The 27,956-nt window shown below is 47.2% G+C and overlaps 1 protein-coding gene and 1 long non-coding RNA gene across 13 annotated transcripts in view; one reads left to right on the top strand and one right to left on the bottom strand.

Annotated features, from left to right (window-relative positions):
* The window catches only part of LOC144178022 (papilin-like), a 758,094-nt gene that overhangs the window by 570,286 nt on the left and 159,852 nt on the right, over positions 1-27,956 (bottom strand). For all 12 annotated transcript variants that reach the window (XM_077705608.1, XM_077705588.1, XM_077705615.1 and 9 more), the window contains exon 3: positions 16,113-16,231. In XM_077705608.1, coding sequence (XP_077561734.1) covers positions 16,113-16,231 — 119 coding nt within the window. The remainder of the gene's footprint in view (positions 1-16,112; positions 16,232-27,956) is intronic.
* LOC144178117 (uncharacterized) lies at positions 2,462-7,903 on the top strand. The gene is made up of 3 exons (XR_013323949.1): positions 2,462-3,494; positions 6,869-7,048; positions 7,770-7,903. It is a non-coding gene; the product is annotated as an uncharacterized LOC144178117 (long non-coding RNA).

Here is a 27,956-nt window from a genome sequence, read left to right as displayed (position 1 = left end):
GTAGGTTTCCTATAGAAATTAGTCTGAAGAAACTGTGACCGTAACATCCAGGAAATTTATGCTGTACGTAGAGTAGGAATGAGAGAGGGAGATAGTAGGATGCGCAAGGTTAAAAGCCTCAATAAACGCAAGAAGTTCCAATTCACCGTGCTGCCATATCATGAATATATCATCTATATAGTTTTTGTAGTACAGTGGCTTCAAATGTTGGGTTTCGAGGAAGTTTGACTCTAGACATCCCATAAAGATATTCGCGTAGTAGGGCCCGATTTTGGTGCCCATTGAGGTTCCGCTGACTTGCACGTAATTGACACCATCGAACTCAAAATTGTTAAGTTCAAGGATCAGGTGAAGGAAAGTTTTAAGGGTGAGAGAATCGATAGGTTTGTCACCCGCCGACCCCTCATACGCACATGATACAGCGGTGATTCCATCCGCATGCGGAATGTTAGTGTATAGCGACACGACATCCAGGGTAACAAGTAAACAGTTGCTAGGAATTTCTATCTTCAGAATATCCGAGAGAAAATCATTTGTATCCTTAATCCCAGTCGAAAATGTCAACAGGAATACGACAGAAACCGAACAAGAATTCCTGTCGTACGACACAATTTGTGTAGTTACGACAGAAGTCCTGTCGTTACGACAAAGCCATCTGTTGTTACGACCCACATTTCTGTCGTAACGACAGAGTCAATTTTCTCAACGACAAACATTCCTGTAGTCACAACAGAACTACCTGTCGTCACGACAGCCATCATGCTATCGTGACATAGCCAGTTGTCGTGACGTCTGTCGTTACTACAAGACTACGACAAAAATGCTGTAGTAGCAAAGCTGGCTGTCGTGACGACATAATATTCTAGTAACTACACAGGCATAAATGCTGTCGTGACGTCTGTCGTTGCAACAGGACCACGACAAAAATCCTGTAGTAGCAAACCCGGCTGTCGTGACGACAGATTCTTGTCGTCACTACAGATGCGGCTGCCGTGGCAAAATATGTCGCGATACATGAATCTGTCTACACAACAGCCAACAGTCGAACAAGATAATTCTGTCGTGATCAGGACAGCTTTGCAACTGCAGTTCTAAGCTGTTATGTGTTCCTTTCTTGCGATGAAAGAGAATATTTTTACCACTTTCCTGCTCACACAATCAACGACGAAATGAAACTTACGATTTTAACACCGGGGACGCGGGAGCGGAATTGAGTTTACTATTTTGCTCGCTGTAACACGACGACTAACAAAATAAAACACACAATAGCGCCCTAAACCCGACACCGCAACTCACAGCCAATAAAAAAATAAAAAGGTGTGAACGCCCAATTAAGTGTCTTTCCATTAAAACCAAATTGTACAGCCGGTAAAACGCTTGTCTATAACAGCGATTTCAACTTCAACCAGCTACAACTGAAAACTGCCGAAACATACTCGTTCCAAACATGTCGGAGGCAAAAGCGAAGGGATAAGACTTCAGAATTCCGCAGCAGTTTTATTCAAATCCCGCTCCGGCGGGGCAGGATAGCGCTGAGAGTACGAACGCTGTGTTATAGACAAGCCTTTTACCGGCTGTACGTGAGAAAAAAAGCTGAAACCAAACTCCACACCTACACACATTGTGGCAGCAGGCGAATAGGTGAAGCACCAATGACAAAACTAAAAGAGAATCAATAAAGCAGACACAATAAAGCCCTAACCACATGGACGCGAAATCACGCGTCGCGCGAGCGTCGGCTTCGTTCGGCGTCAACGCGCGGGCCCTCAGGAGAGGGCGAGCAACGCATGACATCGGCGAAGTCGCGCGCCAGTCGCTGCGTCGGCGGGCGTTGCTGGACGTCAATTGCCATCCTGTTGAAGTCGTTTATGAGCAGTTATTATCGATTATTGATCTGCAATTATCAAGACTTTAGCTTTAGCAAAAAAGAAAATCACTTGGCATCTTTATTCATTGCTAAGTAAGTATGTTGGCGGGCAAATATTGAAATGCTGCGAAATGTATCTCGAGTCATCAATGTCAAACCTGAACAAAATAAGATGGGATGATAAACGAAGACGCACCTTGCACAACTGCTTTAGTTGCTTCTTGATTTAACCTTCATGCTATGTACCGACCGCAGGTGCATGAATTCAAAGTGTAAGCAAAATAAGTTTCAGCGCTACCTTGATACTGAGGTTACCGTCGAACGTCATTTGTAGGTTAAAAGGCAAGGTACTCTGGCACCCTGACTGTACCCTGTAAAAAAAAAAAAAACTGATCAAACCCTCGCAGCACAAAAAAACGCTTTTTCAGGATTCGAACCACGGACTTCAAAACAGAAGTCTGGCACCCAACCACTTGACCACACAAGGAGACTGGGAGACACAGAGAATTCGGTGTACCCAACGAGGCTGTCCACGAATAGTGTCGGGTGTCCTTTCTTCGACTTGAGCAGTGGTATTGGAGCCGAGGACGATAATGCTAGTGCTACGAGCGATGTAACCACATGTCCCTCATTTGAATCAAGAAAAGCTATCGCACATCCCCGGTCTGCGCAAGCCACGGGAGCTACGAGTGGAATGGAATGCGCCGCTAGAATTCTGGCGTTGATTACGCTTGCTCGTCACGCACCGATCTTGCAGACAAGCCACATTGTGCTTATACTGGATGCGATGTAGCCAGAGCTCCCTTATTTAAATCGCAGATCCCCGATCTCCCCATTGAAAGCCGAACAAGCCACAAATGGATAAACGCTTGTTGCAATTTGTCTCAAGGCAACCGATTCCCGCAAGTTAAAAATAAATCGATTGTTTTCTGCTGAAAGGAATGACCCCAAACCACGCGAAGACGGACGCTGTCGCCCGCTTTCCGATGCTCTCTCGCGCTGCGTCGACGCCGATAGCTGGCGAGCGTAGACATCGGCGTCGCTCGGGCGTCAGCTCGCGTCGCCGTGCATTTCTGGCGACAAAATCGACGCGAGAAAACGCCGAAAGTGCGCTGCATGTGGTTGGGCCTTAAAGCAGCCCCGACCACTGCAAAAAGAAAAGAGAATCAGCGCACATACTATGTAGCCGCGCACATTTTTATCAAGAGGTTTGTAAACCGTTAATAAATTATGTTCATTATTACAACCAAAATGATTGAGTTTCATGTTTCGCTTCATCGGCTTCATCCTCTGGCATCAACCAACGCCGCCTATAAAGGCCGACTGAAGCCGTAGCCAGCCGTAGCCGCAGCCCTCACTGTTGCAACAGACATTGCGCAGCGCTTCTTTTCTTGCGCTGGTCGATCGTGGTCGTATACACGTAGTGTGACCGTGTAACAAAGCGTAACCGTGTAACGTTTTCGTTCAGTATGTTTTGGAAGGTAGAAGAGAAGTCGTTGGGCCTACGGACGAGCGTAATTTTTTGTGGTGGACGTCGACGACTACGAGCGCGGCGTGGGAAGTGTGTTGGCTCGGCGACAGCGAGACGCGGGGAGATTATTCGACGGCACCATCGTTCACATGACCGGTAAGTGTTCTTACCCTTAAATTGTGCATAACAATGTCTGAGCGCTTTTTAGCAGTTTTACATCTGCCACTAACCGCAGAAAGTAAGGAATGAATGTCGGTGTGCAGGCTGAGCAGTCGGAAGGCGCGGAGATCCGTTTCACCGTATAGGCTCCGGACAGCGACGTTTGCCGCGCGAGCACCGCGCCAGCCGCGACAGACACGCGCAACCCTGGGTCGGTCCCGCCGCGCCGACCGCCTTCAGCGCCAGTGAACGCAACTTTGTAATAAATGTGTGTTATAACGCTATTTGTGCGTATATGTACTACATAGTGCAACAAAGTCATGCAAAATGTTATATAGTCGGGTGAAGTCTTTAAATAAAACGGGGCGCTGATAAAATGCTGTCGCCTAGCTGCCGAGCCATAGGCTAACACAACTGGGAAGCATGTGTTCAAGGCTTTGCATTCTCCCACGGATTCTTCTTCTCAGTTTTTTTTTCACAGATACCAAGCATGGTTACTGAATCTTGAAAGGCCCGCATTAAGCGAGCGGATTACATGCTGCCGTGGAGTACGATCAGCTTGTTAGTAGGCTGGTTAGCAGGCGGTAAATACACACAAGTGCGCTTTAAATTTGGCAACAAAGACGGCCCCCAAGCACAGTTATAGCATTGTAGTTTTATCACCCTGCGGTTCTACTCTGCTTCTACTCTGTGATAACGCCTGGTTTAAAATAGGTAGAATGTGTGCATGCGAGGCCCGTATCAGCGCGATGGCTGTGTCCCTCCTAGCTGCACCCGTCGCCTTGGCTTCCACACCTTCTTTGACCGTAATAAGCGCTGCGTGCCTGCGCTGCCGGGCCGGGATTCCACGTGCTTATATCGCCGTATTAAATAAATATAACCACATATGGGGCGCGGACTTTTATAGGCGTTAACGTTCTCAAATGTTTCGCGAGCTTTAAGATAGCATAAAATCACCGCCTCTTCTTGCAAAAGAAACAATGAAATTGTTGTCTAAGCCACTGAAGAGCAAAGAAAAATCGAGCTAAGACGTGCCGCAATAAAAGTTGGAACAATGTGTACACAGGGAAAAACTTTTCGCGTTTGGGGAGGAACAGGAGGAGGACAAATTTTATTTATCCCATCCGTTGTGAGTGCGGTCACTGTGGACCCGTGAGGAGTGTACTCAGGGAACTAAATTTTTCTCCCGTGACTTTTTTCAATGGTGTAGACGGTAATAAAAGCGCTACTATTCCTTCCTAACGGAAGTCTCCTGACGAACCCGTTCGCGTGGAGAGAAAAAAAAAACGAATATGAATATTCCGTAATTTATTCCGATACGCCTATTAGATGTTCTGCTTACCCCTTCCTCCCATCCCATCCCTGCCCAAAGGAATTTCTTGTGATAGCCTTCTCGTGAAGAGTTTCTTTTTTCGGGGCGTGTTTACATGTATGCCACTAGCGTACTGGGCTACAACTGGAAGCCCAAAAGTTTCTCGGCGAAGCGGGCACTTATATTAACGTCCGCACTTTCACTATACCCCACCAGACATACATTTTATACTGTTACATGTATGGAGCATCGCATTCGGATCAAAGACCTATATGTAACTTCCATGAGGTCCAGTTAGTAGTTCTGCAGTCGCATGCAAATGCACTCACATGGATGGAATACGCCGCGCGGAAACATCGCGCAACGTCTGATATATTTGCAGACGAAGCCTCCTCTTTTGTGGATTGAACAATATAAATTACGTTTTCTTTTGAAGCGAAACATGCTGATCTTGAGAAAGGTTTGCCCCGCAGGCAGGCTGTTCAATCGTTTCTCTTCTGGGCATATCTCCTATGCAGCCTCTATATACGCGAGTTCAACCGTATAAATCCTTCTTCATTCACGTGAACTATGTGGCAGGGTTACTTTACAATCTCCTGCTTCGTTTTAAGCACAAAAGGGGCGTCTAATATGCTTCATCCGCGCTGCAAAATGAAGAGCGCCCCCGAGCCAGCAGCGTACTGGCTTGCGGGGACCGACCCAGTGTTGCGCATATCTGCCGAAGGGGGCGCTGGGTGTCGCGGGCTCCGTGTCGCCCTCTGGGCGCTGTACGGCGCATATACAGCGCCGACGCCGAAGAATATGGCTCGTATTACCACCTTGCACATTTTCCACGTAACACGCTGTATTCAGGACTGTGCTGGCTACCAGTAGTCGGGTTAGGAATTCATCTGCATTGTTCGTGTCGGCGTCGAGTAGTCGCCAAGCCACATTCTCACGTACAGTCGGCAAAAGGCTTTAACGCGCGAGCGGCGTGCTCCGGAGTGCGCGGGAGACACGTAGTGATAACGCCTGGTTTAAAATAGGTAGAATGTGTGCATGCGAGGCCCGTATCAGCGCGATGGCTGTGTCCCTCCTAGCTGCACCCGTCGCCTTGGCTTCCACACCTTCTTTGACCGTAATAAGCGCTGCGTGCCTGCGCTGCCGGGCTGGGATACAAAACCGGAGATTACCCGCCTTAACGCTCGTTGTGCGAGTTTTTCGTCTTCATTAGCCTGGGCGCACAGCTGTTCATTGCGTTATCGTTCCGCCAATAGCTGCATGAGTCCCTTGAGCGCCACTGTCCGGTTTCAGGGCTCGGCTTTGCATGTCACTGCTGACGGGCTCACGCCACAATACTCAATGCACTGTGCAAGCGAACACGGCCCGATATCTAGTCACTATAAAACACCGGCAGCGATGCGTTTTCGGCAATTGTCGTTCGTTGTCTCGACTACAGGAAAAAACTCCTGTTTAAATTGTGCAGGGGGCCGCAAAAAATAGCGTTGCACTTAGTGAAACGCAGCCAACGCTCTACTACAAATCGCTCATTGCCGCTATTGTTTCCCGGCCCGGCAGTGCAGGCTGCGCTTCTCACGACGAAAGAAGGTACGGAAGTCAAGGCGACGGGCACAGCGACAAGGGAAAGAGCCATCGCGCTGATGCGGGTCGCTAATGCTCACATTCTACCGCTCTCAAACCAGGCGTTATCACTAAGTGTCTTGCGCTCAGTCCAGAGCACGCCGCTCTCGTGTTATAGGCAATCCTTTTGCCAACTGTACGAGCTACGAAATCGTGGTTTTTCTGTGAAGGCCGTCTTGCCAGCAGCCACTACAGTAATGTTATTTGTAAATGCTCTTATCGAACATCACGCACATAAACACCAAGGCGCTAGAATAGCCACTGCTTTCGGGTATGTTTATTAGGGAAAGTCAATTTTTGCTTGAAAGTTGACCTCATAACTATAATTAAACACGTGTAAAATGACACTGAAGTGTGCTTGTTGCTCTAAATAGGTGTCATTTTGGTGGAAGAGGCTCGGAACAAGTATGGCATGTTATCTCTTGACCTCTCATTGCAGGCAGACAAAAAAAACTGCGAAGGCAGAGAAAAGATCATCGGAGGTCGACATCATTCTTCGAGCTGCCGCAAGGGACCAAGACCCTGTAGCAGTTTTAAGGAAGAGAGTCGTGCACTTGGAGGCCGAGATGTGGGGGCTGCGATCACTCAACATGGAGCGGCCGGCAAGTTCTTTTCACCCGTGCGTAAACAATGCTCCATCTGTGTGCATGGCTTCATATCACTATTATGAGCTAAGCAACGTACCAGATTCTGCAGTTGCTATCATGCTTAGTTGGCTGTAATGTAAACTGCTGCAAGGAAGGTTTCACTTCCTCAAACAAGCGGCATTACCATCTAAGGAGCCTACACCCTGATTGAACAGGGTCCTTTCTTTGGGTGGGTGAAAACAAAACTGCCCTGCAGCATGACCTTGTCACGTGGCTTATATGTGAAGATTTTGAGCTATTGGTTTTAGTTGCTAGCCATTGCCTTTTTGTAGGCAATGCATAAATTACTCCCTGTTGAAAGTCCTTTACTCGCTGTAAAGGATTTTGACAATGAGATTGTTTGGTAGAGAAGGCCTAGTAAAAAAATTTATAAAACTGCAATTCTAGGGAAAGTGCAGGAACACGGCAATACTGCTTTATGTTTTGTAGCAGACTTGCTAACAATGTGACTATGAGTGGGCAACACAACTTATTGCTCTATATTTTTCATACAGGCCCAACCCTAAACGTGACTTGTTAGTCTCATAAAAGGACAATCTGCACCTATGTAGAATGACTTGTTTGCGATTTTGTGCGTGCTGAGAATGGTATTGACCAACCTTTAAATTCCTTTAAAAGTGGAGCAATTTATTAAGACTGATTGCCTGTGCTGCTTATTGTTTTAAGAGTGCAACACTTTTTCATGTGACTCAGGCACCTCTCCAGGGAGTGAAAAGAGTGGACATGGCCTGCAGCTCCCTGTCAGCACGGGCCCTGCAGAACCACCAGCACCCGACACCAGCAGCACCAGCACGAGCCTGGCGGCACCACCAGCACGAGCCCTCTACGGCGCTAGCTGTGAAGAAAGTAGGTGTTTAACGCTTTCTTACTGTTAGTCCTAGAACTTGGTTTGTTTTTGCTACTGTAAAAAGTAATAGTTTTGTGAAACATGGGGTATGCTTGATAAACAGGGTCACGTAAGACAACTCCAAAGCGGCGGACTGCTGTGCAGCTACAACAAGCATAGTGTGCCCAGTACCAACAGCAGTGCTCATCGGTATTTCTATGCTTATGTGTATTTTGTACTTTCATTTTTCTCGCACCGTTCGTACTGCTGTAAAATGAATATGCATTACATTTTTGGGGTAAAGTCTATTGTCCTAGAAATCGCCCCTCCAAGAATCATGAAAAGCCTTTTACTGTCACCGAAACTACGCACGATCAGAAATCGCGCATAGTTGTTCCCTCACAACTCGACTGCAGACAACGCAATGAAAGCTGTGTGTTCTCTCCTGGAGAGGGGGGCGGCGTTCTTTTCTGCGTCCTTGGACATATCATAGGCTGGGGAGTATTCTCCGCAACGCGGGGGGGAGTCAATTCTGGTTTGGTGCCACAAAAAAGCAGGCATGGCTTGCAAGCGCGCGCTCAGGCTGGTAGGGCGTTTTTGAAGCAATAAGCAATTGTTGTCTAGTGGTCTTAGTGGTCTCGTTGAAAGGAGAGTAGTGAGTTTTTCACTCAAACTCCGTGCGCACTCAACAAAAGAAATACCAAACTGCGCGTGCAGGTACAGGCATAGAAGAGGTTGGTACACAGCGCCGATGACGGCGAATCCTCACAGGCAATGTGAGAAATGAGTCGCAAAGTTGACCAGCGACCGCCAATTGAACAGCCATGGCCGCAATGACGTCGTTTAGGCCATGCCATGAGTGCACAATGAGCAAAATTGAAAAGAGCGTGGTTGGTTTTTCCGCGTCTTTCACGATTTGCGTGCTCACCGCTTCACACGGACTTGTAATATTTGGCTCAGGTATTCCTGGAAGTGTAACCTAAACATCGTGCAGGTTTACTGGTGCTGTTGTTGCAGGGTCCTTTTAATCCAAAATGGTCAGCTACTGAAATAGAGGCATTTTTGATTGTCTGCATTGATAGTTTGATGTTCTAAATTGACACGGCCACAATGCGCCTCGATCGAGAAGACTGCAGTTCGCGCTGCGCGCAAATTTTGCATTAGGGAGTATGGGCATTTTTTCTTTTTAATGTGTTTTTAGTTTGCTGAAGTTTTATCGTTGCCTAACTTCACTTAGATTCATGAGCTGGCTTATACTCTTTTGGGAAAGTTTTATGGGTATCATGTCATGCTGTAGTAATTTAACTCTCGTTAGCGCTGGAAAATGGACCGATTTTTAGTGTCCAAGAAAACATTTCTTTTCTGTAAAAATCATTGGTAAGAACTAATTACAGGAACACAAAATGTAGAATAGTTAATGCCTTTTCCAAAAACAGCAGTTTTTTAAATGTTTTCACACATAGTTGCAAACAAATATCAAAATCAAAATTTTTGTCAAGTTGTCAAAGAAAATGATAAAAAAGGAGTTGTGTACAACAAACCGCAGACAGTAGAAAAAATTTCGGATATACATTTTGTAGGGAACATTCCATAAACTCGACCTACAAAAATTGTTGGCTTACGTGGAAAAGTTTGCAGAGATAAAAAAATTACCACACATGGTGCCCGTGCCATGCGGTGAAGCCCAACCTGCGTTTCAAGATGGGCAATTTCGGGTGGTTCCCTGGAAGAAATCTGGCGATTTGACATTATCAGAGGCACCAATGTGTCCCCGTGTGACGTAAGAGCATTTTGTCAGTGACTGACTTTGCATTTACAGCCAGCACAGTATTCGGGACAAGCACGCGATGCGGAAAAACATGCATGGAGTTGAAAACTAAACTCCGTGGTTGATGCTTGTTGCCGTTCACTGTCAGTTATCTCTGAAAACATAAACATGCGGTTTATTATCATCTTCTGATTCGCTATTGTAGGCTTGCTTACAGGAATGTGGTGCAATGCGCTAAAATCGTGCCCCGCAAACTTTGCCCAAGTAGCTGTTGTGCGATAATAAAGATCAGCACTACGAGCTTCCTGCATTGCAGCGCACCTAACATTTTTGAAATGAAACAGTACAAAAGGTATTGGATTGGAGACTTATCCGAATAGACATTTCAATTAAGGAGCGACACTAGAGTTCTGGAGATACCCTTGTATGGAAACAAAACTGGAAGGCGGACAGCTGGGGTGTGTGTAAAGCCGGTTTGAAGTTCTCTCCTCGTCGGAACTGATATCTGGTGTTATTTTTTGACTTGCATCGGAAGTCTTTATTGCAGAAAACGTTTTAGGGGGGGGGGGGGGGAATGAGGAGTGGCATGCTTTTTTTTTTGAGGATGTGTAGCGGACGCTCAAGGCACCATGGCAGGTAGGCTTGAAGTTGAGTAACGGCAGAGTAACACTAAATATGAATTTCGCGATGCAGAAACAAAACCGAAACTTTTGTTAATTGTTTGAATGGTCCTGTGGTAAGTAGAACTACAACACAAGTAAGAACAATGTGCGCAAAGGCATTAAGTCTGCCCTGATAATAAAAACCAAACGCTGATGCAGAGTACCTACGGTTGGCATGCATTGTTCTTTAGTAGCAGTGACGCGCAAAGACCACTCCCCTTTCTGCACCCATGTGATGCAAATGCATGTCAAAAATGACGTTTTTGTGGCAAAATGAAAACAAAACTGATTTTGAAAGGACATTTTCTAAGCTAAGTCCTAATGGCTTTACTTGTTCCAGAAATGCGAGTAACGCTGTGAAAAGGTGCTTGCAAGGTGTCGTTTAAATTGAACGATTTTGAATAGGCACAGTAATGTGAAAAGCACTTTATCAGCAATAGAGAGCACTTCTTATTGCTCAGCATGCAGAGATGTGTTTAGTTTTATAAAATGGTGCAGTTTAAGGACACAGTATTAGCAGTATGATTTTCAGTCTTTTTGTGCTGCTTGTCATTGTCTTGCATCAATGTTCGTTTTGTTTTTTTGTTCTATCGATGCAGGTTCCTTCTGGCATTACCTCCAAGTGAAGGTCTGCGGGCAAGTTGAAATGCACCAGCGCCACAAGCATCTGGCTAGATATCTCGCACATAATTTTGCTGATCTGCACCGATAGGAGGTACACGGGCTTGTTTGCCAATTTGGCTAGTGTGAACGCCAGAGCCAGCGTCTCTACCGTTTTAATCCTAAATAGTCATTGTGAGAAATGGCGGCATTTTTAATGGTAGATGTAATTTGCAATGTCATTTTTGTGCTTCATGAGGTGAACATTGATAGTTTTTTGTGTCTTTCTGTGGCTTTCTGCAGCTGTATAATTAATTAGTGGCAGCCTATAGCTACTAGTGGTTTTTCCCTGGGAATGTAGTGTATTTACTATAAGGTTTTTGCAGCTTCAGACAACTTTGCAGCGTTAGAATGGCGCGGATCATCCATAATGCTTGCAGTTAGGGACGGTGCACTTCTGGCCTTCGGCAAGCCAATTCTAATGGTACTTGTACTTGTTTTTTCCAGCCTGGAGCTGCGTGTGAATGAAGGAAACTAACATAACAGTTTTGTATTCTCTTCAGTTTGCCTGTGCATGGGCTCGTGGCATATTTGGGCTGTCTTAACTGTTTACTTACTGTGGACAGCCCAAATACAGTGCATGGCTGGATTCAAAAATAGTGATATTTGCTGCAACAGAATTGTTATGAATGCATTGTGCGACAGGTCAGGACTGCAAGACGCCAGGAATACATAACACAGCATCAGGACTTCGTCAAGACAGGCATGATTCTCGCAGTAGAGCATCAGAACTGTGACATACTACAGGATTACTACAGGACTACGACATACTGCAGGATTACTACAGGATCACTACAGGATTACTACAGGGCTACGACATACCACAGGATCACTACAGGATTACTACAGGACTATGACATACTACAGGATCACTAGAGGACAAAATTGCTACAGGAATACTACAAACGACAAATGTCAGAATGACGACACAACACGACGACTGTACGACAAGACAACTGTACGACAGTACGACAAGACAACTGTACGACAGTACGACTGTACGACACGCAAAAATACGACAAACGACATAAAACAGAAATTTTCCTGTTGTCATTTTCGACTGGGATGAAGGATACAAATCGATTTTCTCACCCTTGAAACTTTCCTTCACCTTATCCTTGAACTTATAAATTTTGAGTTTGATGGTGTCAATTACGTGCAAGTCAGGGCATTTTTGAAATGAAACGGGCACCAAAATCGGGCCCAACTACGCCAATATCTTTATGGGATGCCTAGAGTCAAACTTCCTCGAAACCCAAAATTTGAAGCCACTGTACTACAAAAGGTATATAGATGATATATTCATGATATGGCAGCACGGTGAAACGGAACAACTTGCGTTTATTGAGGCTTTTAACCTTGCGCATCCTACTATCTCCCTCTCTCATTCCTACTCTACACACAGCATAAATTTCCTGGATGTTACGGTCACAGTTTCTCAGGCCAGGCTTCAGACTAATCTCTATAGGAAACCTACCGACACGCACCAGTATTTGCACTTCCACAGCAGCCATGTCAGGGACTGCAAGACTGCAATACCTTATAGCCAATTTCACCGTTTTAGGCGAATCTGCACAAGCCAGTCGGATTTCGATTCCAACTGCAGAGAACTTAAAACTGCGCTCTTGAATCAAAAATAACCAGAGCAGGTGATCGATGGCGTGATTACACGAGCTAACCAGTTGAACCCCACCGACATTCGCCGCAGAAAAAGCTCAAAAACCCAATCAACAAACAAGCCTCGTTTTGACCTATTCGGCCTGTTCTCCGAAAGTTGCATCCATATTAAGGAAACATCACAATATCCTTGGTCAAAGTGAACGCCCAAAGAGAATATTTCCCGAGCCGCCACGCGTTGTTTATAGACGCAGCAAAAATTTGGGCGACGTTCTCACTCAATCCAGCACCAGCCGACCACAGACTACTGGTTACATGCCCAGTAACAAACCACGGTGTAAGGTATGCCCATAAAAAACCACCACACAGCGCGCCGCCAGCACAGCTTCAAAGTATTATGTTAATGTAAAAGGAAATTTTAACTGATTCCGCCAACGTCGTATACCTGCTGGAATGCACCCTATGCGGCAAACAATACATCGGCCAGACTGAACCACCCTTTCGTTTGCGGTTTAACAATCACCGTTCTCATGCAAAAACCTGCCCTTCTTTGCCTCTATCAAAGCATGTTAACACTCCTGGTCATTCTTTTGAACCACTGAAGGCCACAATTCTTGAACCTAGTTTTAAAACGAATCACGATCGCGAGGTTCGCGAGTCCTACCTCATCTACAAGTTTAAGTCAGCCTCGTTTGGCATCAATGAAAGTTATGAAAAATGAACGTGTATTTCCTCATATTAAAATTTCGGCTGCGTTTCTCAGGCTAGTGTTACGCCTGTTCATTTCTTTCACTCTATATTATTCTGCTATCAGTTGGCGAGCTCCCGTAGATGGGTATAGTTTCGTGCTAGCACCGCGTTTTTTAGCACAATGGCTTGACTAAACCAAATCTGACAAACAAGTCTGGACATTGTGATCTGGGTAGACGGCTGCAGTACCATTGTTAGCTTTGATATTCTCACCTTTTAATCAATTTGTGTACGCGAGCGTGTGTGATTGCTTCCGTGTCCTCTTTCTTTGTATTGTTGTTTTCTAATATTCGTTGCTGACCGCCTCGGCATTCCCTGAACTGGTACCATGCGCCGGCCAGATGCATACTACCTGCTTCCGCGTCATACGCGTGCACCTGCCTGTTTTCTTTCTTTTCATGACTTGTTTGACCTTGTCTTTTTTCCCCCGCTCTTTGTATACCAATTAAGACTCATGTCTCGTCGAAACTGCCTGTCCTACTGCTTTTGGGCGCGACCCTTGCCTCCCACCAACAGAAGCCACGTGTGTTACGTTTCAATGACCTTACCCTGATTCTTAGAACGGGTGTGTATGGGCATATGTTCGCCCTTTGTGTGCATGGGCATATCTTCTTTGGACCTTCTTCGTTCCGCGTGACTACTTTTTTTGCCCTTGTCAAACACGTGCATGGGCATATCTTGTTTTGACTCCTCTTTCACCCCTGTTGCCACGGAGGAGGGGGGAATTACCTTGTTAATTTTTAGGGGCGAAGCTCCTAAAGCCGTGGGTCTGTCCATCCCTTGTGTCTCGTGGTAGGTGACCGCCTAGTTCGATGACTCACTCGCAGGTGGCGCTACGTGACCGCCTAGTTCGATGACTCACTCGCAGGTGGCCCTACGTGCCCGCCTAGTTCGATGACTCACTCGCAGGTGGCGCTGGTGTGAGTGACGTCATGATGACGTCACTCGCACGTGACTGACACTATAAAGGCAATCGCTGTTGACGCGCGTCCTCTTTCGCAACGAGTCACCGGATGGAGGAGGTGGTTGTTGACAAGGCTGCGGAGCGGAGGGCGCGCAGGGCGGCGGCAGCGCGCGCTCGCCGACAGGATACCGCAGGGCGCGAAAGAGAGGCCGAAGCATCTCGTCTAGAAAGTCGCGCTTAAACCGCGCGTCGGCAGCTTCGGGCTGAGCTCGCTTGATGCGTTTTGCAGCCGCCTCGCGAGCTCTCACTGCATCGGGGTTTGCCTGCCGATACGAGCGCTTGCTTGCAGCCTCACGAACCCTACAACAACAACAACAAACGAACAAGAACAAAATAAAAGTTGATTTGTACAATGTACGCACACAGTCTTACGTCTTTCTTAATGATGTAATGGGCGAACTTTCACAGGAGAGTTACGGTTACCGATGATCTCCCCCTTTCGAGCTTCGCCCCACTTATCATCATTCATTCCGTGGATATGGCGTGAATTTTTTTCTGTTTGGTTCTTCTCTCTTTCTGTCCCATGTTCGTACCGCGTGACTGTGTGTTCTTATTACCCTTTTTATAATTTTTTTTGTCCGCTCTCTCGTCATTCTTTTGCTACCCACCAACCATGATCCAATTGTACAAACTCTCCCTTCTCTTACCTTGCCATCGCCCTTGCTACATTTTTTGTATATATATAACTCTGAAACCAACTTAATCTGTAGTCTGAAGAAAGGAAGACCTCTTCCTGAAACGTCAGTAAACTTATTTCTATTTTCTACGTCTTTCTCGTGTGTCTCTGTCTCTACTAACCATATATATGTATATAAAGGAAATGAGGGGCTCGTTGAAAATAACACAGAAATAAGAGTTGGCAGTCAAGAAACCCTCGGAAAGGAAGGGGGAGGTTGTGGTAGGTCCTCCACATCCGCCCCATTGCTTTCCGAGGTTTTCTGGACTGCCATCTCTTATATATATATATATATATATATATATATATATATATATATATATATATATATATATATATATATATATATATATATATATATATATATATATATATATATATATATATATATATAATTTTATTCTAACAGTACAAGTTTTGGACGTTATTTCGATTTGATAGCAGAATGTATTGTGCCTTCATTATTTTCTTTTTTCTCGAACCGACTGACCTGCCCCGCATTAAAGCAGAGGTTCATAATGGGAAACAGCGCAAAAACAAAACTTGGACAAGAAAGACAAACGGGACGAAGCGCTACTAGCAACTGAAACGTTTAATCGTCAAAACACACAAATATATAGACACAATCTAAGCCACCGCCAACACAAACGTACAGTACAATCTACACAAATTGGCGGTGGCGGTGTCTTAGATTGTGTCTATATATTTGTGTGTTTTGACGATTAAACGTTTCAGTTGCTAGTAGCGCTTCGTCCCGTTTGTCTTTCTTGTCCAAGTTTTGTTTTTGCGCTGTTTCCCATTATGAACCTATACCAACAAGCCCAACTCGCAGTTCTCCCAAGCAGAGGTTGCTTACGCGGGCTGGCACTTGTATCTGTTTGTCATAAAGATGAAATAAAGTGTATGCATGTATGTATGTATTTATGTATGTATGTACGTATTAGTTACCAACTCGTGACTTTCTAGCTGGTCGTAACTCGTGACTTTCATGACAATAACAGCGACCACTGGCTGGCCGATTTTTTTCCCGCAGCGCTCAGTTTTGCGGATGTCTGAGCATTCCACACGCAGCAAGAAGCCTTTTGCTCGCATGAACAACGTTCGACCACTTACCCCGCTCTCGCTGCAGCGTGGACGAACGTGTTGGTGTCGAAGTCAAAGCGCCAAGCTCCTCCACGCAAAGGTACTGGGCCGTGCTTGCTCTTCAGGATCTCGCGCCAGTCACCCGAGAACTGCGAGAAGGATGGGAGAAAAAGACAGAACGAGGAAAGAGTCCTTATATATCAGTGGACGAAAGCTTCTTTCCCCATGCCCTAATCCTTTTAAAGCGAAGCTCTTTTGCCTCTACCCCCAAGGAATCTGTCGTCGTGACCGCTGGTGTCAAGAGAAAACTCCCGCGAAAAAATAAAACTGGTTTCTGGCAAGCAGCAATCGCACCTGGGACAAACAGAGATTGATTGATTGATTGGCTGTTTATTGGAGGAGGTCATAAGACCCTGAAGGGGGTGGGGGAGAGTGGGAAAAAAATATGAAAATAAAAGAGAAACGGAGCGAGAGTCTGTTTCTTTCCAATTGAGCTACGAGCCCACGCGGCTACGGGGGAGACAGACGGTGCACTCGCCGAGCGCAGAGTTGTTTGACACGAAGTACAAATTGCTGCACAAATTAGCGATATAGCGAAAAAGACATAAATAAGCTTCTATATAAACAAGGGGAGGTCGCCTTAAAACCAATAAAGCATGAAATAAAAAATTGCGCCCACCTCCCCGCGAGGGGAACCCTGTGTAGATGCGACGCATCGTGGGGTTCACTTGGTGTTTCCGTTGGATTGATTCTGAAATCGCGTGAAACGTGTCGGGAACGCATATGATTATTATGTTTTATAATTATTACTATGTTCCCCGCACGGGGCACCTTGAGCAATCTTGGTGACGGTATTGGCGACACCGCGGACCCCGGGCTCCCAAACATAAGCTGGATCCAACCGTGGCGATGTGTTTATACGCGGAGGGTTATAAACAACGAACGGTGGCCGTCGGAGCCCAGGTCAAGCTCCGGCGGATGGGCTCCCTGTCTGTTTACCATTTACCAGGCAGGGAGCTCCGGGACCTCTCTCAGCATCAGGGTAAACCGAGCGAAGAAAGTACCCCCGTCCCCTGGTTTTTCCTATGCTATATGGATAGTTCAAACCCCCCCCCCTCCCCCCAAAACGTGATCGGCCCCCGAGAAGGGGCCGCACCGAAGTCTCCTTTCCTCTCTTGCCAGAGTTGACATTGCCAAAACCTGACAATTTCTCCCGCTTTCTAATAATGGAATCTCTTGACAAGTCAAAGCCCGTCACTGCACAGTCTGTTTTTCTCATCTCCAACTTCCTTGAGGGCATTGTAGGGAAATCCTACAAAGCCAAGAAACTCAGAACAGGGGAAATCCTGATCGAAATTAACAACAGGCAGCAATCTATCAACCTCCTCAAACAAACCCGCATGGTAGATAAAGACATAAAGATCACACCCCACCGCACGCTGAACAGTTCCCAGGGCATCATCTCCGATCCTGACCTAATGAACGAAACAGAGACAGATCTGCTCAATGGCCTTCGAGATCAGGGTGTGACGGCAGTGCGAAGGATAATCATGCGCCGAAATGACACCGAAATCCGTACAAAAGACTTGATCTTGACATTTGACTGCTCAACGCTCCCCGAGTCGGTCAATGCAGGCTTCATACGATGTCCAGTCCGACCGTACATACCCAACCCGCGCCGCTGCTTCAAATGCCAGCGGTTCGGGCACGGTACGAACTCTTGCCGCGGCAAAACGACCTGTGCCAAATGCGGCGCACAGGACCACCCGACAGATAACTGCAACTCCAACACCTTCACCTGTGTTAACTGCGGGGATATCGCACGCGGCGTACTCCCGCCAATGTGAGAACTTCCAACAAGAAAAGAAAATAATCAATGTCAAAGTAACAGAGAACATCACCTTCCCAGAGGCGCGGAAGAGGTTCGCCTCTTTCGCCCTGGGGAGGTACGCCGATGCAGCTCGCCGGGGGGCGGAGCGGCGTCTGGTCTCGGCGGGGACCCAGTACCGCGAGTCGGACTTGGTCACGCCCCCGCCCCCCCCGGATTGCCTCTGGCAGCCCAACCAGCCTCTGCACCGCTCGCTCACACAGCAGCGGCTGTGGTGGCAACAACGTCTGTTGGGGATGCCGCTGCATCCACTGCTTCCTCTCTACCGGCCCAAAGCACACGCAAGGGCACGGAGATGGAGACGGAGGCAGTCGCAGCGACCCCCTCCCCCGCCTCACTGCCTGTGCCATCTGTCGTGCTCCCCACGCCTTCGGCACTGGCAGCGCACGCAAAGAACACCCGAAAGGGTACCACGTCAAGGGGGCCCAGTCCGCTGGGCACCCCCTTGCCTTCAGATGACGACATGGACGTCGAGCCCTTCCGGCTTTCATCGCAGCGGAAGGAACGGGCTGCGACGTCAAGGTCAGTAGAGACGGCCAGAAAACCCTTTCCAAGAGTCCAAGCCCCGAAAGACCCTACATAAATAGTCACTCTCCAGTAGCTCCGAACACGTCATAATGGGAAGAGAAAACATAATACAATGGAACTGCAGAGGCCTTCTGAATAATCTTGACGATGTATACGAAATACTGCACGCTTATCAGCCAAGTGTAATGTGTGTTCAGGAAACACATTTGAATTCTAAAAACACAAATTTCTTGAACAGTTACTTGATATACAGAAAAAACAGGGATGGCTGCACGCACTCTTCTGGCGGTGTGGCCATAATTGCCCGGAAATCCTTAGCCTCCCACCCTGTCACTCTGAACACTGTCCTTGAGGCTGTAGCAATTCGAACAATAATATTTAATAGGTTGATAACGGTATGCTCCATATATATGCCTCCTGATCTGGCACTTTCGAGCTCTGACTTTGAGGCGTTGGTTGACCAGCTGCCCAAACCATACATCTTAACAGGCGACCTTAATGCTCACAATTCTCTATGGGGCTCTTCTCATACGGATGCCCGGGGTGGCCTGATAGAGAGGTTTCTTACATCCTCTGGAGCATGCCATTTCAACAATAAACAGCCTACATACCATAATATAGGACACAACACATACTCATATCTTGACTTGGCTATTGGCTCTGCAGTTCTCTTTCCTCTTCTCGAGTGGGGTGTGGGCACTGACCCATATGGCAGTGACCACTTCCCCACCTCACTAACATACATAGCTAAAGGCCCATGCAGTCCATCTTTCCATAATAGGTTCAATGAAGCACGAGCTAACTGGAATACATTTACAGAGACATCCATACTACACCACACATCCATAGGACACCTACACGTTGAAGGAGCTACCCAACTCCTCACGGCGCACATCCTCGACGCCGCCTAAAAAGTCCATTCCCCAGGCCTCTGGTGCCCCGCGCAACCAACGGAGGCAGTGGTGGAATGAGGATTGTAGGCGGGCGCGAGAGGCCCAGAACAAGGCGTGGGGTATCCTTCGTCGGTACCCCACGTAGGGAAACCTCCTCTTGTTCAAACGGGCCAAGGCATTAGGAAAACGTGTGCGCCGTGAGGCAAAACGAGAGAGTTGGCGTACATTCATAACATCAATAAACTCCTACACAGACACACGGAAAGTATGGACACGAATACGCGAACTCAAGGGACAACAAACACACAGCCTGCGTCTGGTCAGCACTACACGAGACACACTCGAAGACCAAGCTGACACACTCGCACAACACTTCCAACACGTTTCTAGTTCAGCACACTACACAAACACTTTCATTAAACACAAACAAATGGCCGAAAAGAAGCCTATACTAGATAACAATAGGTCAGCATCTTCTTATAACTCGGAGTTCTCACTGAATGAGCTGAGGGCCGCTCTGAGCGCTTGTAAACCCTCAGCTCCAGGCCCAGACAACATCACATACACAATGATACAACACCTGCACGCAGACACTCTTCTAACACTCTTACACCTATATAACAAGATATGGCTTTCGGGGCACATTCCAAACTCTTGGAGGGAGGCCATAGTAGTGGCTTTCTTGAAGGAGGGAAAGGACCCGTCGTCCCCCTCAAGCTACCGTCCTTGCACTGGCACTGGCAGATCGTCAAGGCTATAGCCTTGACGATCTGCCAGCGCAAGTTCTTAGAGAAGATGATCAATCGCAGGCTCGTGTACTTCCTTGAGTACCACGGTCTTGTCGAGAGCAGCCAGGCAGGCTTCAGGGTGGGGCGATCGACGAACGATCAACTGGTAGCGCTTGACTCGTACATCAAGCATGCCTTCGCGCATAAGCAGTATTGTTTAACTGTGTTTTTCGACCTTGAGAAGGCATACTACACCACTTGGCGTTGTGGGATCCTTAGTGATCTCAAGTCATTCGGTGTTTCGGGTAACATGTTGAACGCTCTTGTCAGTTACTTGTCAGACCGAACGTTCCGAGTAAGAGTCGGTGGTGCACTCTCAAAGGTTCACGTGCAAGAAAATGGCGCGCCACAACGTGGCGTGTTGAGCTGCACTCTCTTCATAGTAAAAATGAACTCTCTTGGTAAGGCACTGCCACTACAATATCTTATTCCATGTATGTAGTTGACGTCCAGATATCCTATAAATCATGCAATATGTCAATCTGCGAACGTCAAGTCCAGCTCGGTGTAAAGAAACTTGCCGGCTGGGTAGACAAGAATGGTTTTAAATTGAATCCTGTAAAAAGCTCGTGCGTTGTATTCTCCAGGAAGCGCGGGGTCCATCCGGACCCAGACATTCATCTCAATGGCGTGTCGCTTCCTGTAAACAAGGAGCACAAGTTCTTAGGTTTTGTGTTTGAGCACAAACTCACATTCATTCCCCACATCAAGGAACTTAAAAATAAATGTCTCAAATGTCGCAGAACATGGCAAGCACACTGGGACGAACAGACAGACAACAAACTACATGTAATAAAGCCACACTTGGGACGGTACACAGCTGACTCACACAACAGACACACGGAAGTCACCCTGGGTAGGCTGCGGATAGGGCACACCCATGCGACGCACTCGTACCTGCTGACGGGATCTTCTAGACCCCAGTGCAGCAGGTGCGGAGAGGCCCTATCCGTAGTGCACATACTAATCACATGCAAGGAACTTCACACAACACGACACAAACACTTCAGATAACTCTGCAGACAGCATATTCCCCTACATCCATCGCTGTTTCTGGGTGACGATGCCATGTTTTCCGTGAAACGTGTGTTTGAGTAATTGTCAGACGTGAAGTTTTTAAACTTCATTTCCAATCACGCATAATCAAATCTGGCCCTATACACCAGCCATCACCATTGCCGTTAATTGATTTTATTGTTATTTTGGTTTTAGTAGCCACTATTTTCTTTTAGATACTTTTCTTTTGCGCTCTTTGCCCCAGCTGGCCTTGCGCCAGACAACTCTAACCATCATCATCATCGTTATTATCATGTTTTATTGGAAAATCTTGGTCAATCTCTCTAAGTGGTATGCTTGGGGCTTCGCTGTCGCAACGACCTTTACTCCATCATTGTTGCTGTAAGTGGGAGCTTCTTTTCTTTTATTGCAAGTGTTAATCATTGCCCCATCATGCGTTGTATCAGTAGCATATTGACGTAGTTTGAATGAGTCAAGGATATAAGGCGCGTTCGTAGCATTTGATTTTGTCTCGGTTTTGTGGCGCACTGGGAAGAGCACCATGTACCTCGTGTTCCGCCCACAGGGTCGTGGGATCGAAACCGGGCGCCACTAAGTATTTTTTTTTGTAGTGTGGACGGACAACGCCGTATGGATGGACAAGGCGAGTGAATGAGATGCAGTCGCATCTAAAAGCATCGACGGACGCCCTTCTGGTGGGGAACGATCATTGAGCAAACAACGAAGTGTGATGAAGGCTCCCGTTTAGGGGGCCGAAACGTCATTACATCCTTATTGCATTGTGATCGGCGTCATGGTTATTGCAATAAGGTTGTGGCAGCGCCCAGCGGCTCGGTTCGTCTGCTGCCGCAGCCGGGCGCTGCAAGAGTGACGGCGCTGGGGCTCAGCGATAAGCAACGGATGTCACGAGCGTGGAATTAAACGGGGCCCCAGTTTTTGGGTGCACGGAATAGCGTTCAGAAGTGTGTTGGCTCATCTCTTTGTCGCGTTCCCGACATTCGTGACCCGGACGCTGCAGGGGAGTCAAGGAGCCAGAATGGACCCTCCTCGCGACACCGGCGGTAATTCGGCGTCCTCGCTGCCTCTTCACATGGCATCTCCGCCCTCTCCTGCCGTTTGCCCCCTTTCAGCGCTCAGCACCCCGGCGTGTGGGTCCTTCAAGCCGAGGGAAGTTTCCGGGTGAGCCACATCACTTCGCATGAGACCCGCTTCAACCGTCTCCAATTGTCACTACCTATTGACATCGCGGTCGAGGTTCGCGACATCCTAGCAAGCCCACCCAACCACGAACCCTTACGACACATTAAAGACTTCGGTAGCCCCACCGGTAGCGTAGTGGTCATCGCACCGGACGCGTATTCTGGAGGTCGTGGGTTCGGATCCTACCCGGCAAGGCATTTTCTCTCTCTCTCTCTCTCTCTATATATATATATATCATCATCATCATCATCAGCCTATCTACGCCCACTGCAGGGCAAAGGCCTCTCCCATTATTCTCCAATTACCTCGGTGCTGTGCCAACTGTGACCAATTTATCCCCGCAAACTTCTTGATCTCATCTGCCCATCTAACTTTCTGCCGCCCCCTGCAACGCTTGCCTTCTCTAGGGATCCACTCTGTTACCCTTAATGACCAGCGGTTATCTTGCCTTCGCATTACATGCCCTGCTCACGTCCATTTCTTCTTCTTAATTTCTACTAATATGTCTTTAACACCAGTTTGCTCTCTGACCCACTCCGCTCTCTTCTTGTCCCTTAATGTTACACCTATCATTTTCCGCTCCATTGCCCGCTGAGTCGTTCTCAATTTAAGTTGAACCCTCTTAGTGAGCCTCCAAGTTTCTGCCCCGTAGGTGAGTACCGGTAAGATGCAGCTGTCATACACTTTCTTCTTCAGCGACAATGGTAGGCTGCTATTCATTATCTGAGAATGTCTGCCATATGCACCCCACCCCATTCTGATCCTTCTAATTATCTCTGCCTCATGGTTCGGATCTGGGGTCACAACGTGGCCTAAGTAGATATATTCGTTTACCACTTCCACTGCCTCGCCACCTATCTCAAACTGCTGTGCTGTCCCGAGGTTATTGATCCTTACTTTAGTTTTCTGCATATTAATTTTCAGGCCCACAGTTCTACTCTGTTCGCCAAGTGCGGAAAGCATGCTTTGCAATTCGTCCCCCGAGTTACTTAGCAAGGCAACGTCATCCGCAAACCTGAGGTTACTGAGGTATTCTCCATTAACCCTTACTCCCACCTGTTCCCAATCCAACGTTCTGAATACTTCTTGTAAGCATGCTGTGAATAACATTGGAGAGATTGTGTCTCCTTGTCTGACACCCTTCCTTATAGGTATTTTACTGCTCTCCCTATGGAGGATGATGGTAGCTGTAGACCCACTGTAGATATCCTCTAGTATTCTTACATAATGCTCATCTACCCCCTGGTTCCGTAATGCCTGAATGACTGCTAGGGTTTCGACCGAGTCAAATGCTTTCTCATAATCTATGAAGGCTATATATAGGGGTTCAGTATACTCAGCGCACTTCTCTATCACCTGATTGATCGTGTGAATATGGTCCATTGTTGAATAACCTTTACGGAACCCTGCTTGTTCTTTAGGTTGACTGAAATCTAAGGTTGCAGAGATTCGGTTAGCGATTACCTTGGTAAATACCTTGTAGACGACTGACAGTAAGCTGATCGGCCTGTAATTTTTCAAGTCCTTCATGTCGCCTTTCTTATGGATTAGGATGATGTTCGCGTTCTTCCAAGATTCCGGTACCATTGCGCTCATTAGGCATTGCGTATACAGGTTTGCCAGTTTTTCAAGTACAATTTCTCCGCCATCCTTCAAGAGGTCTGCTGTTATCTGATCCTCACCAGGTGCTTTGCCCCCTTTCATTTCTTTCAAAGCCTTCCTTACTTCTTCGGTCGTTACTGGTGGGATGTCTATCTCCTCTGAACTGCTGTCTCGTTCGGCATTATCCTGTATGTCCCGGCTACTGTACAGATCCCTATAGAACTCCTCGGCAACTGTGACTATTTTATCCCTATTTGTGATGACATTGCCTTGCTTATCCTTAAGTGCATACATCTGATTTTTCCCCACGCCAAGACGTCTCTTCACTGCTTTCAGGCTACCTCCGTTCTTTACAGCGTATTCGATCCTCTCCATATTATACTTCCGTATGTCAGCTGTCTTACGCTTATTTATTAACTTCGAGAGCTCGGCTACTTCTATTCTGTCAGCTGCGGTAGAGATTCTCATGGTTTGCCGTTTTCTGATTTGATCTTTCGTCTCCTGTGAAAGTTTACCAGTATCCTGTCTAGCCATAGTGCCCCCGACTTCTATTGCACACACTGTGATGAAGCGTGTAAGGTTGTCGCTGGCTTCCTGTGTCGTAAGCTCGGCTTCCTCGTTAAGGGCGGAATATCGGTTCTGCAGCGCGATCCTGAATTCTTCTACTTTACGTCTTACTGTTAGTTCGTTTATCGGCTTCTTTCGTACTAGCTTGTTGCGGTCCCTCCTCATATCTAGCCTAATTCGAGATCTTACCATACGGTGGTCACTACACCTTACCCTTCCGAGCACTTCCACATCCTGCACGACGCCAGGGTTATCACATAATATGAAGTCTATTTCATTTTTGTGCTCCCCATTCGGGCTCCTCCAGGTCCACTTCCGACTCTCCCGTTTACAGAAGAAGGTATTCATTATGCGTAGGTTATTCCGTTCTGCAAACTCAACTAGTAGGTCCCCCCTGCTATTTCTACAGCCCAGACCATAGTTCCCAACTGCCTTGTCTCCAGCCTGATTCTTGCCTACTTTAGCATTGAAGTCCCCCATAACTACGGTATACTGTGTTTTTACTTTAGCCATTGCCGATTCCACATCTTCATAAAAGCGTTCCACTACTTGGTCGTCGTAGCTGGATGTGGGCGCGTAGCCCTGTACCACCTTGAGCTTGTACCTCTTATTGAGCCTAATTACAAGACCTGCTGCCCGTTCGTTAATGCTATAGTATTCGTCTATGTTGCCAGCTATGCTTTTATTGACTAGAAATCCCACTCCCAGTTCTCTTCTGTCCTCTAGACCACGGTAACATAGGACGTGTCCATTTTTCAGCACCGTAAAGGCTTCGCCTGCCCTCCTAACCTCGCTAAGCCCTATTACATCCCATTTAATGCCCTTTAGTTCCTCGAACAACACCTCGAGACTTGCTTCGCTAGATAAGGTTCGTGCATTAAACGTTGCCAGGTTCAGATTCCCTCGGCTGCGAAGCAACTGACCACGGCGGCGGTCAGACCTGTGACGCAGCAGAGGGTATATATATATTTATATATATATATATATATATATATATATATATATATATATATATATATATAGATATATATATATATATATATATATATATATATATATATATATATATATATATATATATATATATATATATATACATGTATATCAGGGTGTCGAATCGGAACCGAACCGGAACTGAACCGGGGGAACCGGTATTTTTGCCGGAACTGAACCCGAATACGAACCGTTATTTTTTGAGCACGCTGAACCCGAACCGGAACTGAACAGAAAAAAAATAACGGTTATCTGTTCATGCCGAAACAGTTCGACCCTGCGTTGTTGATATTGCACAGTCAGTGCAATTCAGGCCTTTTTTTCTTTCACGTACCATCAACTTCGTACCCTCTCGCGCACTTTCCCCGCCAGACAATTGAACACTATCACGGTCTGTGTAACGGCAGGGGAAATGAATGAGCACCAATGTAGCAATGATCTGTTGCTGCTGGAAGCGCGAGCGTAGTGCAAGCTGACAAACAAAATGTCATTCTCGCCAGCTTGCAGGGAATATAAAACGACTTTGGCCTTCCCTAGCTGCGACTTTATGGGAGCAATCAGGCTGCAGGAGTGCTCCACTGCGCAACAGCGAAAGCCCACACCCGATCTGTGGAAAGTTTTAAAGTAAAGCTTTCTACCTTTTTTTTTTTCGCGACCGTTGGTGTTTTTTTTTGCGACCGTTGGTGTCAGCAGAAAACTCCCGCGAACAAAAAAAAAGGAGTTACTGGTACCACCAGGAATCGAACCTGGGACAAATAGACTAACGGAGTGAGATCCCGTTGTCTTACCGGTTGAGCTGCGAGCCCACGCTGGGACGGGAAAGGCAGGCGGTGCATTCACCAAGCACACTTGCGGGTTTACCCCCTGCGTTATCGCTAAATGCCACTTGATAGCGTCAGGCGACCTCTCGCGCAGCTGTGTGCTCCGTCCACGGCACGTGTAGCGGCCGTGTGCGCGCCTTGCGCATGCGCTTGGAGTGACAAAAATTTAAGGAAGCTCACACCGACGCATGGTATCTCACTTCCAGTACGCCAATATGCTAAAGCCTGTGGCCTGAAGTGTTCACCTAAAAAACCAGAGCTCCTTGCCGTACGCCCTTACTTCAAACGGCACATCAAGGAAGACGTTCAAATACTCCTTGATGGCCAGGCTGTCACTCCCAGCCCCAGTATCAATGTCCTGGGTTACACCTCTCGGCCAACAGAAAGAGTGACGAATCCTTGCAGCGCCTCAAACACAGCATCAATAAAATCATACACATGATCAGGCGAGTTGCCACCAAGAAGTGACTCCTCAGGGAAGCCGATACCCTTCGATTAATTCAAGCTTTTGTCCTCTCGAGAGTGACTTCCGTCACCCCCTACATCACCCCCTAAGGAGGATATAAAGATGCTTGACATAATGATTGAAAAGGCGGTTAGCAGGCCATTGGTTTTCCCATAAGTGCGTCCACGAGGAGGCTGGTTAGGATGGGGCTCCACAACATGGTGGAAGAGCTGACACTCCATCTTTCTAACCAGAAGCTCCGATTGAGCAGAACTGCAGTGGGTCGCTGCATCCTTCACCAGATTGGCTGGGCAGCACGGAATGTCACTTTTGTAATCTACTCCTGAATGTAACCGGTTGGTGAGTGTTTTTTTAGCACACTCAGTGCAGCTCGAGAACCCCACGCCGACAGATAATTGAGAGGCGTCTGTGTACCCCCTACCCCCTACATCACCCCCTAAGGAGGATATAAAGATGCTTGATTGGAAAGGTGGTTAAGCAGGCCATTGGTTTTCCCATGAGTGCGTCCACGGGGAGGCTGGTTATGCTTTGACATGGTAAAAGGCGCACTAGACGGGGACACTAGAAACGACAGAAACACGGGGCGAGCGGTCAGGATGGGGTTCCAAAACACGGTGGAAGAGCGGATAATCTCCATCTTTCTAATCACAAGCTCCGATTGAGCAGAACTGCAGTGGGTCGCTGCATCCTTCACCAGATTGGCTGGGCAGCACGGAATGTCACTTTTGTAATCTACTCCCGGAATCTTGGCGACAAGAACTAAAGATGCTTTTTTTACGTAAAAATCTGGACCCTTCACACCACGAGGGTCGCCGACAAATACGGGCTTAAGCGCTCAACACCACCCTCTGCGGAGATCATGCAGTTATCCACACAGACGCCTCCCAACCTCGAGGCGAGTAGTACGCCCTCATCGTGGTTACCGCCAGAACAAACCTCCTATGTGTGCCTCACTCAATATCCACGACATGACAGCTGAAGAAGAGGCAGCCATCGCGTTGGCTCTCCCTCAGCCAGGGCTTTGGTAGGTAGTCAACGATCCGCAACAAACCTACCGGAATTACCTGTCGGCGTGGGTTTCTCGAGCTGCACTGAGTGCGCTATAAAAACA

The sequence above is a fragment of the Haemaphysalis longicornis genome, unplaced genomic scaffold (assembly GCF_048455015.1).
Source record: "Haemaphysalis longicornis isolate Haplotype H1 unplaced genomic scaffold, Haemaphysalis longicornis Haplotype H1 scaffold_1, whole genome shotgun sequence".
NCBI lineage: Eukaryota > Metazoa > Arthropoda > Arachnida > Ixodida > Ixodidae > Haemaphysalis > Haemaphysalis longicornis.
Note: the sequence above shows the minus strand (reverse complement) of the source record. Positions and strands in the feature narration are given on the sequence as shown.